Below are 20,966 nucleotides of genomic sequence, written 5' to 3'. Positions count from 1 at the left end.
TGTGTGTGAACGGTTGAGTGTTGGTACAATGTTGGGGAGCGCTATATCTGCGCAGTCTAGACGCCGAAGAGATATTTCGCGTGTTTTTCTGCTCATAAAATTCGGCGAGGTTTTTCGCTAACTTTATGTATTGTGTGTTTCGACATTGAAGGAAAAACATCGTGAGGAACCTGCATGCTTGAGAGTTAGCCATTATTTTCTCAAACGTGTAAGCAGTTTGGCAATCTATTTTTGGCCAGCGTGGTGGATTATGGCCAAACCTTTTTCATTCTGAGAGGAGACCCGTGGCGATGAGTTGATGATGATGTTGGTGTCTCGGCCATTGACAGTCTACATGTTTTATGTTATTGATTGCCATTTTGCCTCCTGCAAGCTTAAAATAGGAAGCTGATGTTTCGAATATTCTTCTGCCTCTCGTCTATTGCAGGTTGGCCGTCATCTCGTCATGTAATATGTTATCTTTCGCCAAATACAAAAGTTTGCTACGTTGGCTATCCCAGTCAATTCTCGGATGTTTCTAAGCCACGACTTTCTTCTATCGACGCTGCTCTTTCCCTCAATTTTCGAATGGTGATGTCACTATTTATTAGTATCTTCCGTTAGTAATGTAAAACGGGAACCGACCTGCTTGTGTTTCCGAGGGAAGGCATTAACATGTAGGCCAAGTTCAGTCTGTAATCTGTGTAATTATACTAGTGTTCAGTTACCAACTACGCCGAATGTCGACAAGCGCAATTGACTAATTATATATGCTGTCGGCTCCAAACCACATCACTCGCTTTGAGTAATTAATATAATTCGTGGTCAGTTAATTATATAATTTAACTTCTGTTTATTTTACACCTATGGCTACGAAAACGAGATTACATAGGCACCTAAATAGATAGAAATATCTATCATAAATTAAAAACGCAGCCAAGTTACTTTTTCTAATTAATCTATCATTAGTATTACATTATAATTAATTTAATAGAGAGGTTAATTATATTATTATTTAAATCGAATTCTACAAACACTTCAGATTTGTAAATTTACATTTTTCATCTGTAAGGTGCTGAAAATATAAAATTGTCATATAATTAATATATAATAACTATAATTAATGTTCGCGCAGCGACAATAAGTAATTTATGAAAGATTCATTTTTTTGCGTTTCTAGGTGTGTTTTGTGTTTTACTTTAAAAATTGGTGTTGGTAAACCATTCCAACACTGTTTGGGAGCGAATTTAATATTACCTATTATTTATATTTTCAGGAAAAGGCGGAGTTGATATCGTCAATCGACTACGAGAGCGTGACGACGTTCGAGAGCCCCTACGTGGAAGCGATCAAGGCGCTGTGGGCCGACTCCGGCATACAGGAGTGCTACGACCGCAGGCGAGAATACCAGCTCACCGACTCTGCCAAATAGTGAGTATTATTTTATTTTTTTATTTTATTTGACTAACAAACAATTTTTTTTATACATACAAATATTTACATAAAAATATAAGATTTACAACTAAAAGACACACAGTATAAACGTTAATAAATGGCTAGTACAGAAGATTTAGGTACAATAATATTATTAATGTTTAAAAGGTAATAAAGTAAGGTATATTGCGATAATAAATAGTTAAGTTAGTATGTTAAATCGTTAAATCTCTTCCAAAATAATTAGCTCCCTTTCAGGGATTACATGAATCCTAGAAACCTGGGTTTTTTTTACAGCCCAGCACTCCAAGCCATTGATTAGAACAGGGCAAATAGCAGTCTTATAAACTTTGCCTTTAATACGAATAGGCATCCGTTGATCGCACATCAATCCAGAAAGTTCCCTCCATTTCATCCATCCTGTGTTTATTCTGTGTGTGATGTCAGCATCAATAGTTCCCTTGTTTGACACCATTGAGCCTAGATATTTGAACATATCAACCTTTACTGGATTTCCTTGCAGTTGTATGGTAGCGCCTTTGTCGATACCACCAAAATTACAGCACATGTATTCGGTTTTTCCTTGACTTACTCTTAAATCCTCAAGAGTTGCCCTCCATGTTTCAAGGGTGTTTTGAAGTTCAGTTGGGTTTTCTCTTATAAGTACTACATCGTCCGCATAAAGAAGATCCCAAGGTGGCTGCTCCTGTATATTAGATGTGAGATGATTCATCCCTAGATTAAAAAGGAGAGGACTCAGTGTCGAGCCCTGGTGAATTCCCACCTCAACTTTAAAATCGTCACTAATCCCAGCTGGTCTTCGTACTTTGGTGGTTATATCAAAGTACATATCCTTCACTAACTTAATGTAATGTTCAGGCACCTGTTGGGATCGTAGAGCCTCCCATATCAGTTTTCGAGGTACTCGGTCAAAAGCCTTCTCGTCACTTCAATTTTGACTTATCACATTAGTACATGCTCATGTTAAAACAAGGGCGCCGGGGAGATGACGATCAATCTATCTTTTTTAGCCTTTATACATTCATGAATGATATCCATTACAGAGTAAACTAGAGTGAGGGAGCTCTCGTTTTGATTCTGAATCGACGATATGTCATCTGTCATTCATTATTATTATCAAAAGTAAAAACACTTGCTTCACTATTCAATTAAATCATGGTCGAATGATTAGGGAGAAAATTATGTCCAGTTATTAAAATAGCTGTTAGTACATCAATTTGATCACATCATCTTTGTTATGATAATATGAATGACCAATTAAATAGGCATAAGCGATACTTGTTTATTCATATTGTTATTAAAATACATAACAGCTGTTGTTTTCTAAATATTCAGATGGAAGACCTACCTATTTATTAGTATCATTTATTTTGTAATGTCGCTCAAGTGGTTAAACTTATATAGGTACATACTCTTACCATCCCTTCTTTTGTTCAGGGGTCAAAAATAGAATTTTAGTAGGTAACCATAGCAACGTCTTTGAATTCAATACTACTTGCGATGATGATAGCAATAACTACGTGGTAATCATGAGCTTGATGACATTGATTTGACATCTGATGTTCGTAATGATTCCAATAATCATTAATTCACGCTTTTTAACTTAACGTATACGAAACAACATTAACTCCAGCGACGGAGGTAATTCAATTAGTTACTTGTAATACGATAGTGAAATCCATTTGCGAAAAATCCTTTTAATTTAATTACATATGCCTGCAAACATTTATGAGCAGTTTTTTAAATCATGTTCTACATTGTAGTGTTTGTATGCTATGTGCATTGACATGTGAATCTTAAGATTCTCTCTTTCTAAGATAATCTTTTGTGAACTGGTTCAGTGCTATTTTTCTCATATATGACACTGATGCAGCGATCTATGTGTCAAATATGTTTCGGCGGTATGGTTCAGTAACAAACTAAACGTTTATTTAAACGTATTAAAAGCCGTGGCTAGTTATCTCCGTAGTGGGAAAGCCGCAATTGACATAGGTTCAAAATTATCTCCAGTACTCAAACTAATCTATTTAGGGTCACTATGCAATGAGTCGCCCTGAGACCCTAACTGATAGAGAGGCTGATTCATCAACGCCGATATAAATTAATAATTCATGCGAAAAACATGAACTTTGGATATTTTACAAGCATAGGCGGTGTATTTTAAAACTAGTGCGCTTGAACCTTTTTACTACAATTATATTATTTTTATTATTAGGCCCAACTTTGTTCAACTTAAATGTCAAATAGCAACTATAAAAAAGACCCTTTATCGGCTTGCCTTTTTAAGTATAAATAATAAATTATGATGGGTAAAATCATGGTGCCTAAAACTAGGGAGAACTTTATATTTGCCACTAAATTTCCCAATTTCCTATAGCTACTTACAGGAGATCGACCGCGTCGCGGCACCAAATTACTTACCAACTGAACAGGACATTCTGCGTGTGAGAGTGCCCACAACGGGTATCATTGAGTACCCCTTTGACTTGGAAGAGATAAGATTTAGGTAAACGCGCTCAACTGTAAGATGTGCATGCTTCGCCTTAACTTAACTGCACATTTCTATATCTATCAGGGTTCAAACTGCATGTCGATGTTGTACTTCTTGTTTCATAATATTATATTTATTGTTGTTAACAGGGTTTGAACAAGAAAACAAAGATGCAAATTGTTTTTACGTTTGCAATGCATCAAATAACTTGCTCGGATGTACAATGTGAGCAAGTTATTTTGCCGCGAAATAGTACAAAATAGTAATTACTATATAGTAATTTATTTTTCTATAATTTGTTGTTTATTTAAATATAGCCTTAGTGAGACAATTTGCATTGAGCTTTATTGTGTATAACGTGCCTGTATGTTTTATGCATTAGTAAGTTGCATGAATTTACAGTTATCTAAGCGATTTGGCTAGAATTGAGGCTGCCGACTATCTACCTACTGAGCAGGATATTCTTCGAGCTCGACAGCCCACTACTGGTATTCTTGAGTATCCTTTCGACCTTGACGGCATAATTTTTAGGTACGTTCGATGTACATGTTTGGGTCGTGCCCCCTTAGGAAAGCTAACTCGCGGTACCTTGGCACTGGTGTCTTGACCTCTTAGTAATCCAATATCACGAACCCTTAGTAATGCTATGTCACGCCCCTTGGCAGTGCTATGTCGCGACCCTTTCACTACTTTACCTACCTTTAGTATATGCCTACTTACTGATTTATTATTATTCATACAACGTAAAAGGAAATAGAAAAATGGTAAAAAGAGAGTTTTCCTCTACATATTAATATTGAATTAATATTTAAGAAAAAATAAATTATTTCTAAACCGGTATTTTGTGGTATTCGCTTGTTTTTCTTCTAAGTATTTCGACTAACGTTTGTCTTGTAATCCTTTTGTTACCTACATAAATGTTTTAACCATTTATTGTTATTATTATCAACCACACTCTATGTTCCTAAAAAACCACTCCGTATATGACTAGAACCAACCAAATGAAAAAGAAATTGAATAATAAAGAGTGATACTTTTCTGGTACCTAATAGAATCATATAAACCTAACTGCCTGAAAAACACATTTGCATTATATATACTTACTATTTCATTTGTATTTATTGATTTATCATTCCCATGATCAACAGTAAAAGAATATGTTCCAAATTTCAATTTATCATTTATTTCGTGGTTTTAAAGTATTGACTAACATCTATATTAATCAAATTATGTATAACAGCTAAATTAAGGATTTTAAAAATCCTGAGGGAAATCTTTCAATTTCCGGAACTAAAAGTAACCTATACCACGCAAGCAATCTCTGTACCTTTCGTCACAATTTGGAACAAATAAAGATTTATTCATGAACAATGCACTCGCGAAACACCCCGACTATCTATTATCGTAATCTATATACTACTAATAAATAAAATTGGAGTGTCTGTCTGTAATTTCGAAATAATTACCTCACATTAAGCTCATATGGTTATTTGAACGATACCAACACTGAATCACACGTATTCAAAATTTTTGTCTGTCTGTCTGTTTGAAAAGGCTAATCTTCGGAACGGCTGAACCGATTTTGACGGGATTTTCACAGACAAGTAGAGAATTGACCAGGGTGTAACATAGGCTACTTTTTTAACCGACTTTCAAAAAGGGAGTTGTGTTTTTCTGCCTATGTACACCGAAATCTCCGAGATTTCTGAACCGATTTGCGTAATATTTTTTTTAATCGATAGAGGAACTTTGTGACATTGTTTCATAAAAAAATTGGATTCCAACTCCTCAATACTGATGCTGCAGGGGACCTCACCATCAATACTGATGGGATTTAGAAACTGTCAGTTATAAATTGATTGATATTGAAGGTATCTGTATCAAGTAAAGACTTTGTCGTTGACTTCGAGGACCCAACTCCTCACCCCTGATGCTGTAAGGAATTGCATTCCTAAATCCTGGTGATCCCTCGGGATTTTTAAAGGATCATCCGTTTAAATGTTTTTGCGTTGTACAGAAACACGTTGCGTCCCCGGGACGGGCTATTACGGATAGTCTACTTTTGTCCTGGGAAATCAAAAGTTCCCACGGGATTTCAGACCCTAAATTCACGCGGGCGAAGCTGCGGGCATCAGCTAGTCCTAAAATACAATACAAATACTAATTGTTGTATTCCTTGTAATCAGAAATAAATGATTTTATCATTTAAACAAATCACATATTTTGTCCCATTGCCTGAAAATTAACACATTATTGCCCTTATCATACGTCCTTGTGCCGAGTCACTAATTAGAACTATTAATTATAAACAGTATACAATTTATATCAAGAAAAATATATACATCCACATAAATTTTAATTTTAGACTTTTTTGAATTACTAACAAATAATTACATTGAATGAAAAACATGTGAAGTAAGGTAATATAAAACAAAATCATGGCCAGTCGACATTACCTACATTATATCATTTTTAACAAAATAATCTTTGTTGCTGATTTGCTGTGCTTTATGTCTAGTTTGTTTGGTTCACTAATTAATATTTATTTTAATGTATTTTATTATCATAATTGTTTGAAAATATTTTCAGCTAATTCAAGTTTGAATCTAAATTTTCAACTTGAAGAAATTGTTTAAATAACTTATGTTGAAAAATAAATTAATGGTGTTATTGATTTAATCAAAGAAATATAGATCAACTATTAAAGAAGTATAAAATATACAAATTGAGTGTTACGAAACTTGTATTTTATCACACTAATTCTGCACTTTCATGGTTTCATAAGTCATTGGCTCTACAAAGGTTCAACTGGCAAAGGCTGTCTCCAGTGTCTGAAATGTTGGAATACAGATTCGACGGAGTTACATGTTAGGTAGTTATAAATATATTTTTTTTAAAGAATATTAGCCATGTTAATCATGACTATGCTTATGCCAGGAGTGGGTACGACAATAGTGCAACGGGTGGGGTTTGAACCGCCGACATTTCGGAATTCAGTCCGCTCCTCAACCGTTAAGCTATCGAGGCTCAACCGCGTGAATTTTAATACACATATAATATATATTTACATAAATAATATTTTTTATTAAATATGCCACATTGTTTTATTGTTTTTAGATATAATACTTGTAAAAGGTAAAATAAAAATGTGAAAATATAGCATCAAATTATCAAAAAATACTTATGTGTAATTAATGAGTTAATTATAATGTAATATTATGTTTTTTTTTTGTCTTTTATGTAAACTTTGATCTTACAAATTGATATCTTTAAGTTGAGTTTATCTTTGAGTAAGGTGAAGATATCAACGTATCGGGATGCGAGATAATACTGATTAAAACTAAAAATGCATCTCTTTTTATCATTTTTCCTTTGTGATGAATAAATTCATATTTTTAATTGGTCTTTTATATAATACTAGTTGACGCCCGCGACTTCGTCCGCGTGGATTTAGGTTTTTCGAAATTCTGGGGAAACTTTTTGGTTTTCCGGGATAAAAAGTAATCTATATGCTAATCCAGGATATTATCTATCTCCATTACTTTCAGCCAAATCCGTTCAGTGGTTTTTGCGTGAAGGAGTAACAAACATACACACACACACACATATACAAACTTTCGCCTTTATAATATTAGTTATATAATATGTAATTGAAATAGCTAAACATAAATAACTATTTAATTCAGGTGGAGTCAATGGAGTTGTTTTATGGGTGATATTTTTGCAAAGCTTTATAAAAATGCATGTTGTATTGGGTATTGTAGAATTTAGTAGAATTAGAATCTGCTCATTTTTAATGATAAGGCTGACTTTGCACCTTGGCACGTTTTTTCTCTGTATTGTACTATCTCTTATGTTTTGTTACCCTGAAGCTATCCCAATCACCATTCTAACAACTTATGGTTTCGGGTAGCCTATACTATTTACATAGCATGATACTAGATGAAACGCGGTTAAAAGTATGTTTCCGTCTTTAACAGGTTTCATTTTAAACTACATTGCTTAAACTAAGTAGATATAGATACTGTAAATGCAAATAAAATAATATATTACTCTGCAAGTGTTTATAACTGATATTAGATTTTGTTCTTGAAATACTAGAACATGTCCACAAACTCGTCCGCGTGAATTTAGTTTTTGAAAATCCTTTGGGATTTTAATGTTCTGGGATAAAAAGTAGCCTATCCGTCACAGAAATGCAAGCTATCTTTGTATCAAATTTCGTCAGACAGACAGACACTTTCGCATTTGTGGATTTTACATAGATATTAATCGATCAAATTGGCTTAACAGGATGGTGGACGTAGGGGGCCAGAGGTCGGAAAGAAGGAAGTGGATTCACTGTTTTGAAAACGTCACATCTATCATATTCTTAGTAGCTCTTAGTGAATATGATCAAATTTTATTCGAGTCTGAAAATGAGGTGAGTTTATAATGAATATTTTTATTATGGATAGTTTATTACTACACTACTATACTATATTGACTGTAAACTGGCAATATTTCAATTGTTTAAAGATTTCATTTCATTATATTTTGGACTTCGCAGTGTCATAGTTCCAAACAGTTACTAGCTTGGAACAAAAGTTTTAAAAAGCACGTACATTAGCGAGACAGTACCGAATCAGTTCAGTTCAGTCGATATAATGAATAATTTATAGTATTATATAGGTAAGTAGCTACATAATTATTCAAAAAAGACTGAAAGAGAAAGATTCAGCACCACCGATATAATAGGATATTGGGGTTCGCATACGCAGTTAGTGCCACGAAAAAGAAGTCTGTCAGTGTAATCAACGGATGCGCACAACCACCCGCTCCATTATCGTTTATCTCTTTTTAACCCCCGACCCAAAAAGAGGGGTGTTATAAGTTTAACGTGTGTATCTGTGTATCTGTGTGTCTGTGTATCTGTGTATCTGTCTGTGGCATCGTAGCGCCTAAACGAATGAACCGATTTTAATTTAGTTTTTTTGTTTGAAAGGTGGCTTGATCGAGAGTGTTCTTAGCTATAATCTAAAAAAATTGGTTCAGCCGTTTAAGAGTTATCAGCTCTTTTCTAGTTTTCTTGTAGAAAAGAAGGTTAGATAACCGTTAGGTTCATAATATTATGTCAATTGACAAATGTCAAGCTGTCAAGATGGACGTTGCCTAAATACATAATTATTTATTTGAAAATGATGTTTTGGAAAACTCAGATACTTTGGATCGTCGGGGGTGTTATAAATTTTTAATTTACACTTGTTATCTGAACCGATCGTGACATCGCCCACTACTGGATATAAAACTCTTGTAAAGTCTTCCACATGCCCGGCCGTTTGCCGCTTGAACTCCCTGCGATTTGTTTGATGTCTGTCCACTTAGTAGAGAGGCATGCCAACGCTGGCGCTTTCCGGTTTAAGGTCGCCATTCTAGCGCCTTAAAACCCCAACATCTACCGGGTTTTCGAGCTACGTGCCCCGCCCTTTGCCACTTCAGCTTGGCAACCCGTTGAGCTATGTCAGTTACTTTGTTTTTCTTGGGATTTCCATGAGGAAATCCCAAGGAAAACAAAGTAACTGACATAGCTCATGGCGAGAGCCATGTCCGGCATTTTATCTGTGACCAAATTCATATTTGGTCACAGATAAAATGCCGGACATGGCTCTCGCCATCGCCACATCGAAAATACGTTGTTTGCGCATAATTATTTAATTAATACAGGCATAGAAAAATAAATAGTTTATATTATTTTACCTTACAGAACCGAATGGAAGAATCAAAAGCGTTGTTTAAGACGATCATCACGTATCCATGGTTCCAACACTCGTCGGTCATTCTGTTTTTGAACAAAAAGGATTTACTGGAAGAGAAGATCATGTACTCGCATCTTGTAGACTACTTCCCGGAATACGATGGTATGGCGCTTTATTTAAATGATATTTAATTATAATTGTTTTGTACCATCACGGGCCAAAATGCATGCATACCCTAAGCTTGCGCGGGAACATAGGTTCAATACCTAGCAGTTTCATGAGAGAATTAATCTAAATTGTTGAGACTGATATACTAACTGGATATACATCAATAAGTGGAACTCAATACATCAATAAGTTTCACTAAACTAAACTGAGTGCAGGTATTGCAAGGGACTTGGATGCTAATAACTTACTTAAAGGAGCCATTGAATGGGTTGCTGTGGACTTGATATACATATGTTGAGTTAACGGAGCCTGCCACTACAATATCTTGTAAACTTGCAAAAATACAGTACATGGGTGACTAGTCGTCTAATAGATGAGTCCCTCAAACTAGTCGACGATAGAAGATTAACAAGCTGAAACCCGGTATTTGTTGTAATGCCTCTTTCAATTCACGACTCGTGCGCCACCTATTGTATGTTGCTGTTATTACGTCAAAGCCCTTCACCCATGTGCCAATAACAATAATAATTATTGTCCTTGAAAGTTTCAACTCAATCGCATAAATGACGCGCTCACGCATAGGATACGCAAATATATCAGATTATGTATAAAAAAGATGATAGTGTGACCAATTCCGTAGTACACAATCACTTAACTAAACCAAATTGACAGGCTTAAATCGAATGCTATCCTTTTTCGCAGGGAGCATAATGAAAGAGACCCTTTTTCCTTTTATTTTAGTTGACCGAGCAAAGCGAGGTCTCTGAATCTACTTGAGTGAAATTGCACTTGTCCGTCCGTTGAGTTGAGCCTTATAACTTCCGAATTACTGAACGTGATTACTTCAAAAAACATAATATGTAAACTGATGTACTGCAACGTCTCAGTTTCAACGTTTAAATATGTGAAGATTTGAAGGGCTCTTTGTATAATAATATATTTTAACAATCTTACAAGGTCCAAAATGCGATCCAATACCTGCCCGGGAATACATTCTTCAGAAGTATTTAAAAGAAAACCCTGATCCTGAAAGACAGTGTTATTCACATTTCACTACAGCCACAGGTGGACATAATATATTATGCGCTAGATATATCATTGAACATGAGATTTTTTGTAAAATCTACCTGCTGTTCAAAATAGTGATTTTTTTTGTGTGGAAGTAGGCCAAGCTACTGAGTTGTTTTGTAGATATATAGTTAGATGCAAATTGTTTTTATTGGTTGAAAATTCTGTTTGAAAAAATGTGCCTATATAAAATAAGCATAAAAGAACAATAAATAAACATGCGTTGTTACGGTTTCTATCTCGTAGAGAGTCAGAGCCGCGTAACCAGAAATTCTTACGGTATTTAATATTCTTACGGTTTGTTCAATTACAGATTCTTTTTTAAATAAAGTTGATGTAAATGTTTAGATTAATATCACGAGTGAATAGATAAAAGTGTATCAAGCGCGCCCTTATATCTTTGGAGCAAATACCTACTTAACGCTATCCCTCTTCCACTGCTGAGTCAGACGAAGAGGGATACCTACTTATCTCTATACTTCTCTGACTGTCGGGCGAGTGCGTGAGGTTGGACACCAATCTCATAGGACTCTCGCTCAGTCGAAGAGGGATAGCAAGTATTAGGGAGCGCTCGATACACCTTTATTTAGATTCGTGGTTAATAAAATAATATTACTTATTAGCTTTACTCGTAGGTTAGATCGTAACTTTAGTACATCGCTACCTGTTAAACTATCACGTTACAAAAAAAAAGGTTCAACCAGTAAAACAGTTTGTTTGTTGTGCTATAAGTATGTGTAGTACAAGCTAGTGATGCACTCAGGTCCACAACGCGACGCCAGCACTGCGCGCGAGTTCATTCTGCGAATGTTCGTCGACCTCAATCCCGATGCTGAGAAAATTATCTACTCGCATTTCACGTGTGCAACTGGTGAGTACAGTGCAATCCAAACTTATTGGCGGCTGAGAAGTTATTCAATGATATATTATTATATGTACAGAGTATCCAGAACGCTAGCAAAAACTTAGCGTTATTATTATACTAACTAAACACAATGTCATGCCAATAACCATTTGCCATAAATTGTACTTTTCAAACCCGTGCAAAACTCGGGTCAATGTCCCGCCTATGACGCGCCTTTGTCTCCTAGTAGCATATTTACGCAACATTCATTGACCTCTAGTGTCAGTCTTGCATCACACTTCACACTAATATTATAAAGGAGAAAGTTTGTATGTGTGTGTGTGTGTATATTTGTTCTCCTTCACGCAAAAACTACCGGACGGATTGGGCTGAAATTTAGAATGGAGATAGATTATACCTTGGATTAGCACATAGGCTAATTTTTATCCCGGAAAATCAAAGAGTTCCCATGGGAATTTTAAAAAACCTACATCCACGCGAACGAAGTCGCGGGCATCGGCTACTTTGCAATATATTGTGAACTTTTTAAATTACATGATTTTTGAAATCTATTGTTTTGTGTTTTTTTAAATATCTTATCAGTAATAATCAGTCCTATCACCTGTCTTCGGCCGCTAGCGTTTTGGTTACATCCTGTATTTTCTGTTGCTGCCTTTCCGTCCTGTACCTGCGCAGACTCATTTGCACAGCTCACTTCTCGGCCGCAAACAAGATTGAATTGAAACTATATCTTAATTATTATAGTGTAAACTTTAAGACGGATTTCTCTATAACGAAACATTACTTGAATTTGTTTGGTTTACCTTTGCTTTAAACTCATTGGTACTCTTTCTAGATTGTTCGTCGAGTGGCTTATTCAGGATTATTACGTCTTGGGCTCGGACCAATAAAGTTATATGGCTTATAGAAATTTTCAGAAGCAGTCCCGAGATGGAACGTTGGCGGGGTAACGTCCCCGCGGAGAGCGTGTAATGCACTGAATTGGACATAATATACGTGTACGCTGGAAAAGGTGTGCCATACAATATAACAGTTATTAGTTGTGCACTAGCGTACCGGTAATTATGTATCTCTCCTCCAGTGGTCAAGCTATACGATATGGAAAATGTTTATCCTAGTTTGAAACGTATATAAACTCATAATATTCTATGTTTTTTTGTTGGGTTTAATATAATACCCGAGAGTATAGGGCTTGTTAATTTTGTTATAATATTAATATTATTTGGCTCAAAATCACTGCATATTTAAAACAATGAAATACTTTAGATCCTCCAGTGATATTTACAATAATGTAGATAACTATTAAGTCTAATCTCTTTATTAATATAAGATTTAAAGTAGAGTGTCCAATGGATTCATAGGTGAGTTATCCTTTCTTATTTGTATAGGTATGTTTAGTTTGCTATCTTTGGTTTTTGTGGTATGCTCTTAATTATTATTAGCAGTTTGCGAATGTAATTTGCTATTCATGATTGATTAAGAAAACAGATTTTTAGCACACAGATAGATAACTAATTCTAAATTAATCCTAAAAAAATCCATAGGTTATGGTACAAAAGCTCATGAACCCTATCAAGTGTAAATAAAATTTAAAGAAAAAACGCTAAACATAAGGGAAATGAGGGCAGAAAAATCGTCACTCAGAGGGTTCACGGGCTCTCAATCTATTGAGGGTATTATACGGAGCCTTGAGTGCAAGTTATCCAGTTAACGAACGTGACACAAAACAACGTAATCACTATGTTCTCACCCAAACAACAACACCACAAATTCACCCTTGCAAATCAAGTGGGTCCACACCTGTGCACGCCCAAGACCCGTGAACAACATGCGTATGGAGCCCCTATGGCCGCGTCACTTTCTCTGTGCGCACGTGCATGTGGCGAACGCGTATACCATGTATGTATTCACTACCAAAAATTCACGAAAATGTGCACGCCGTCAATAATTGTACAACGTGCAGGCGAAACGCTCGCAGACCACTCGTGAACACATCCACACTATGTTCTTATAATGCGCATTGTGTGCACGATTTGTGCGCGTGCGCAGGTGTGGATCTGCCTTACACTAGCGATCCTAGCGATGAATTAACGAACTCGTTAAATCAACCGTTAAACTTAAAATAACAACGCTAGATAAATAATAATTGATAAATTCAACTAGTTGATCGACAAGTTGAATGAAAATCAACGGTGTAATATTATTTTATTAATGCGTAAAGGAGAAATCCTTCATTAAAACCGATTAGTAGTAGAGTACTCTAATTTTCAGCAACTTGACCTTCCATCAAGCGTTAAATGGTCAATTGCATCCGAAAGGTTCTTCTTTAAACTCTATGGCTGTTAGACGCGAGATGCTTAGGCGATTCAAAAAAAATATTTAATAATTCATATTACATTCAATAAATAATATTAAATTCAAAAAATAAATTTAAGTTCAATAAATAAAATTAAATTAAGTACTGCGTGAGAATTGTCATGTCAAACTGTGATCGTCATATTCTTGAGGCCCGGCCTACAAGGAGATTAGCGTAACTCCAGTGTCACGTTTTCAACTTGAAAAACTTATACTCATAACTTCGTGTCTCACCACAAAAACGTAAACAAGGTCTAAAGCAACGTTAAGAGGACTCTCTCCGTCACTCGTTTCATACAATCGTAGTTCCAATTTCATTTGAATATTAAGCAACCAAAGTCCATGAAATTTTGCAGACATATTCTAGAAACTAATATCTATGTGGTTTTCCAGATTTCTGTTAAAATATTCGGTTTCAAAGTTACGCGGTCTTAAAAATTTTCATTCAAATCTTTGAGCCCCTGTAATTTTAAAACTACATATTTTTAGAAAAATCTAAAACACCACAGACACAGATATTAGTTTCTAGAATATGTCTGCAAAATTTCATGGACTTTGGTTGCTTAATATTCAAATGAAATTGGAACTACGATTGTATGAAACGAGTGACGGAGAGAGCCCTGTTAAACACGTTTATACGTTATACACGTTTGTACTTCGAACTTCACGTTTTTGTTACGTCTAAAGTTTTTGTAGTGCGACAGTTGATATCACGTTATTTTTGCATCATTTACTTCTATTTATTTTTATTTTCGCATGCTGCTTTGGAAATTTAAGACACTGAAAACATCAAATTGGTATTCTGTGCCGTAAAAGATACTATAATGCAAAGCGCCCTTAAAGAATTTAATTTAGCATGAACTTGTTTTAACATATTATTATTATTATATTAATTTGTAATAAATATTATTTCTTGTTTTTCTAGGTGTGTTTTATTTTGTTCCTCTTGTTTTAATTACACTAGTTTACAAGGTTTTTGCTCATGAAATGAAACTTATGGTAACGTTACTTTGAATCTCTATATCTAGATAAAAATATTAATAAAAAAATCCAGCACGTCAGTTTTTTGAAATATTTATTACTAAGATTTTTTTGTAACCAAAGAAACTACATCCAAATAAATGAAAGGCGGGTAAAAATGATTAATTTTGGCTCTTTTTATAAATATTTTCATCGTGTCCCTCACAAGTCGCAACCAAACCAAGAATAGTAGAAGCATATTTTGGTTCCAACAATCTTGATAATATTGCTCAGATGATTTTAAATCTTGGTGAAATAGGTTACTATATTCATCATTTATACCACAAAATTCTGGGAAAAATCTAAATGGGAATGCAAAAAACGAATCTTAAGTGACATATTTATACGCTCGTAATTTTGCAATATATTTTCAACAATCTCTTTATGATTATCACTTTTTTTACTGCCTAAAAATTTTTAAGGAACACTACCGTCCATAGCCGACACAAACAATATCATTTCATGAGCAAAAAAAAATGTTTTTTGTAAACTAATGTTATTTATGATGATAAATATTATGCTTTATTACTTTTTTTAGTTAATAAGTATGTATTTCGTTGTATAATTCTAACACACTTTTAAACTTTACTAAGCATATAAAAACTGTAGAAGCCTTGCCAGGGCGGAAAAGGACCCATAATATCTGGAGTTATAATTAATTTTTATAATATGGAACGTGTTACGTAGTGTGTCAGCGTTAATATTCCGTGTGATTGAGTAGGTATCGCCAACGAAAACTGATTGTAACCAGCCAAGAAATACTGCAGTAACTGGATGTATCCCTAGCAGGGCCTGGTATGGGAGGTTAACAGGGCTCTCTCCGTCACTCGTTTCATACAATCGTAGTTCCAATTTTATTTGAATATTAAGCAACCAAAGTCCATGAAATTTTGCAGACATATTCTAGAAACTAATATCTGTGTCTGTGGTGTTTTAGATTTTTCTAAAAATATGTAGTTTTAAAATTACAGGGGCTCAAACATTTGTATGAAAATTTTTAAGACCGCGTAACTTTGAAACCGAATATTTTAACAGGAATCTGGAAAACCACAGACATAGATATTAGTTTCTAGAATATGTCTGCAAAATTTCATGGACTTTGGTTGCTTAATATTCAAATGAAATTGGAACTACGATTGTATGAAACGAGTGACGGAGAGAGCCCTCTTAAATGCATGCCCCTCAAGTTATATACGTCTAAAAATTGTTGGCAGAGCTGGTTTGGTCAAATCATAAACCTTTGATGGCAATTATTTGAAGTTTATACTAGAATAGCCAACTTGCATATTGTTCGTGAATCATAATTCCATACCTACCGATCAGTTCCTAGTTCTAGCAATTGGTAGACATAAAAGCTTTCACAATCGACAGTGTTATCGACAATAGTTTTTTACTATAAGCAATCAAACCTGCTGCTTATATCGAACTAAAGTTTTGTTCAGGGACACTTGATAAATATAAAAATTACAAAATCATTATTTCATCATAATTATGGATTTATGTATAGTACGACTTATCGGTTATAACACTAACACAGCAGGGTAATGGGGCTTTAAGGACCATCGCCGTTACATGTGTAAGTTTTATAATACTTAATTTTATAGTAGATTCGAAATGCAGTACTTTTGCTAGCCATATAATATTACATATATAATATACAAAACTCTTATAGTTTATGTTGCAAGTGCAGTAATAAGAAAATCGCGAATACATTATAATACCTGAGCTAAAGGCAAGGGTTTTAATCGCGCTGAGAATTTTCAATACTCAATCGTACTAGGTTTTTTCAAGCCATTTGTGAGTAAAAACAATCAAACAACTGTATAAGTCAATGAAAAGAATATTATTTCTTAATTAAAATAAATGTTTATTGCGGGAGTAGAATCACTGCCATGCAGCAATGCAGACGACTCAGCCATACGCTTTGGACATTTCATTGAAATATACTCAAATAATGCAAGAATAGTTATGCTTTAGGGATTTTATTTTTTTCATTTAATATTCTCGTAAGTACCTATCTCTAGGTAAAAAAAAATCCTGAAATTTTCTGGCAAAATGTTCTCATTGCAAGAATGCAAAAATGTACAGCTGATGTATTACATCAGCTGGTATTTTTTTTAGTGATGCATTTTTCTTTTTTGATGCACTTTTCTAGTGATTAATATTTTTTTTTTCTTTTTGAAGACGTAGACATTTGTATTTAAAATAAATGTACTCAAAACAGCTGTTTTGTTTAGCGGTCATTAAAATATTGTCGCACTAGAGCGGTAACACAAGAATTTTTTTGTCGCCCAACATAGTAATAGCATTTGAATAGAGCCACTCTACGAGCAAAATAAATAGGATGACTTCTGTAAAATCCACGATATTTTACTGAATTCAATTGTGTGTGACGACTTTTCCACTAAAACTAGTTCCGTAATGTATGAAAAGTATTTAATTTTTACTTGGAAAGTAAAAAATCGTTTGAATGGGTCAAGCTAAGCCGTCGCTACTAAATCTTACAAAAAAAAAACATGTGCTTAACGCATTTTGGAAAATAACTCACCTAATTAATTTATTGCCCTATATTTACTTTTGTCGTATATATTCGCTTTAAAATATTACTGCTAGCTAAATAGTGGTATTGTAAAAGTGAATTTGTAAACAAATTCCAGATACTGAAAACATCCGGTTCGTGTTCGCAGCAGTCAAAGACACCATCTTGCAGTCCAACCTCAAGGAGTACAACCTCGTCTAAGTGAGCGCCGCTCCTGACACAAATCTGTGATTGTGCGTATCGCGTTTTGAACATCATCTCTTCACGGCGACTGTGTAAATTAACTAATGAGGATGAACTCACCATCTAAACTGATTTATATGAAATTAAGAATAGATTGTAAGTCATTTAATCAATATTAGCACGGACCGCATCTCTCGATCCGGAAGGGTCGCCTCATTACGCGTCAGGTTTTTTGACAAGTTTTTTATGATGAAGTTATTCACAACTTATGTATGTGTCTGTATCGGTGAATATTAAATTGTGCATTTTAAAGTCGCGGCGAGTCGCGTTGCCGCGTGCTGCTTTTAGTCATTGTTTTAGATTTTTGTAAAGTTTGTTGCCATTATATCTTTCTACATAAGTATACATTTATTATGTCCAGATGGATTTGAACAAACTAGTCCAATGAACTTAGGCGAGGTGCGTTATCCTCGCGGTCGAGGCGGGGAACTCCCGCTCTACTATTAGGTATTTATTTAATGATATGGAGTCCCTCGGTGCGACAGGCGTCGGACCCGCGCGCTGTCGCATCGTCGCGCTTCGTCGGAAGCTTGTATTCAGTTATATATTATATTGGATGAATTGGAATTGACATTGCGTTCGTTAAATGATTTAACTCGATAGGATAACGGCGGTGTTCTCCGCGAATGCACGCGAATGTTTTGTTGGTCGTGGCTTCCTTTACGCAGTGGTCTGGTTATCTTCCTGATGTTACCTTATACCGAAATTCCATTATACTAGACGTATTTCTGATAGAGGGTTTCTACGTTAGTCGTGTAAGGATATTTTTGAAGCATTTGTATAACTTTTTTTACTAAAAAACCCAGATTAAATTGAAGCTAAATGTGAATTGTAAAAAGCGGTGCCGATGGTTTTTCGCCAAGTATCCAACAGGAATGTAATATATTGTACATTTTGGTCTAAATGTGCTGAGTGAATTGAGCGGACAGTTCGATGCCATGTTTTGCTATTGGCACGCCATCGTAACGCGAAGCACAAATGTAATTAATTATACACTTTTATTATTGTTGTCTATATTTTATAGTATTTTTACTAAGTATATCGCTAATGTGTGTTTTGCTTTGTGTTATATTTTTAGTTACTTTTATTTATAGTCTGAGACTAAGTTTCTGTTTGAGAGATGTAACTTATTGAATTTATTTATTCGTTGTTGTGAACCCTATCTTCCGATACCATCAAAGCATATCTGGGCCATTCGACACTGTCAATAGCAAAACTGTATGCTCCGAGTAAGATACAGCTGTCTGAAATGCTCAAAACATGTGAAATTGGAACTAATCGCACAAACTTGAAACACTGTATACTTTATTGATGTTATCCAAGCAGTATCTGTGTTCGCATTGTACATATAACTTTCGTTTCGTTTGATGTAATTGTACAGCAATGTAGAATATTTTTGACTTGGCGCTTTTATACGTAGTGTGACTCTTCGACGACGCGCGCTCCGCCCGGCCGCCCGCCGACGCCGCAGCGGTGTACTGACAGGGCGATTGCATTTCGTTTGTCTTGATAGATAATGCAAGACTATTTACACTGACTCATAAAAAGTGGTTTACTGTTTCCTAAAGAAATATTACGTTTACTATAGTATTTCGTTGATATTTTGCTTTCTCATTCAGCTTTTATGCTCATGCGGCGCCAAGGGTTCGTATCCTAACGTGATTAACATTCCACTTACGCGCACAGAGATTGCATTCTCATTTTTTGGTTGGCACTAGTAATAATTGTCTTTTACTGCCAAACCATCGTTAACGTGTAGTTAAAGTTGTTTTTATTCCTATTTGAAATGGATTTTTTTTGTAAAAATCGCAGGGAGGGTTCCGTACTCAAGTATTTTTCCCGACATTTTGCACTATAAATCGGAAACGATTATGCATAAAAATATGTTTTAGAATATACAGGTAATATGATATCCCACTTGGTATAGTTATCTTACTTAGAAAATTGAAACACATTTTAATTTTTTTTTGTGATTTAAACACAAATTCAAGGTTTTCGGATTTATTCCTTTACTTGTGCTATAAGACCTACCTACCTTCCAAATTTCATGGTTCTAGGTCAAAGGGAAGTACCCTATAGGTTTTCTTGACGACAGACGGACAGACAGACAACAAAGTGATCCTATTAGGGTTCCGTTTTTGCTTTGAGGTACGGAACCCTAAAAAAGTAAAATAGTAATTGGTCGGCCACCTATGTAGGCTTTTTTTTTAAAGTTATTACAAAAAAACCCCAGAGTGGTACACCCATTTCCACGGGATTTTTAAATGGGTGGATTAATTGTTATACACTTACCTTAGTCCTTATGTTAATATAAAGTAATTTCTTCCTTACCCTGGCGTGTACTGGCGATGAAGAATAAACAAATAAAAGGGTCAGTTGATTAATTATTATTATTTATTGTGTACTCGCTCTTTCAATACACCGCCGTATAAGTTAAATTCTAGAATTTAAGTAAGACCGCATCCGGACTTCCAGATGATTGCACCAGGGCATAAAATATAGTTTATGGAACGAGTCCTTAGAGGTTATTAAAACCCAGAGTGTGGGTTTAAAACCCGTGCCGCAGGCGAGTTTTTTAATAGTATCACACGAATATTTTAACACCTAAGTTATGTGTCGTTTCATAAAGGACTATCTAAACTCATATCTTAAAATCAATTTCATAAAATCTTGTTAACATATTTTACTATGCTTTTCTTGATATTGAACTTTTGCTCTTCGTTTTTAACAAGAACAAATTTAAACGCCAAATATTATATTATTATTGGTAATTGGTAATACGGTGTAATGCCACACATTAAATAATGTATGACGACAAAATCCTGATGACAAAATCGTCAGCCATATGCTGACTACGATTAGTCGCCCTGCCACGAAATAACAAAACAATGCTGTAATATTATTTTTATCATATTTTCGATGTACGAAAGTAAAATATATCATTAAGTCGCTTTTTTTAAAGTTCCGTAGTTAAAACTAGGAACCCTGTCTGTTACAGCGATTTTAAAAATAAACTATAAAAGTTGTTTAGCACAGTTATGGAAACCT

At 34.8% G+C, this 20,966-nt stretch overlaps 1 protein-coding gene and 1 long non-coding RNA gene across 8 annotated transcripts in view; one reads left to right on the top strand and one right to left on the bottom strand.

Annotated features, from left to right (window-relative positions):
- Positions 1–19,327, top strand: part of LOC123867780 (G protein alpha q subunit) — a 33,098-nt gene extending 13,771 nt beyond the window's left edge. For 3 of the 7 annotated variants that reach the window (XM_045910041.1, XM_045910040.1, XM_045910034.1), the window contains exons 4-9: positions 1,256–1,410; positions 4,328–4,456; positions 8,219–8,348; positions 9,669–9,822; positions 10,786–10,893; positions 14,894–15,038. In XM_045910041.1, coding sequence (XP_045765997.1) covers positions 1,256–1,410; positions 4,328–4,456; positions 8,219–8,348; positions 9,669–9,822; positions 10,786–10,893; positions 14,894–14,976 — 759 coding nt within the window. In that variant the 3' untranslated portion in view covers positions 14,977–15,038. Of the gene's footprint in view, positions 1–1,255; positions 1,411–3,811; positions 3,941–4,327; positions 4,457–8,218; positions 8,349–9,668; positions 9,823–10,785; positions 10,894–11,659; positions 11,768–14,878; positions 15,039–17,793 lie in introns of those variants that run through there. The other 4 variants (XM_045910038.1, XM_045910036.1, XM_045910037.1 and 1 more) reach the window with 4 other exon arrangements.
- Positions 763–14,407, bottom strand: LOC123867795. The gene is made up of 3 exons (XR_006796504.1): positions 13,763–14,407; positions 10,775–10,777; positions 763–774 (listed from the first exon to the last, which is right to left on the bottom strand). It is a non-coding gene; the product is annotated as an uncharacterized LOC123867795 (long non-coding RNA).
- Positions 19,328–20,966: the final 1,639 nt, after the last annotated feature.

Source organism: Maniola jurtina, chromosome 8, assembly GCF_905333055.1.
Source record: "Maniola jurtina chromosome 8, ilManJurt1.1, whole genome shotgun sequence".
Classification (NCBI taxonomy): domain Eukaryota; kingdom Metazoa; phylum Arthropoda; class Insecta; order Lepidoptera; family Nymphalidae; genus Maniola; species Maniola jurtina.
This window is presented reverse-complemented; position numbering and strand designations above follow the sequence as displayed.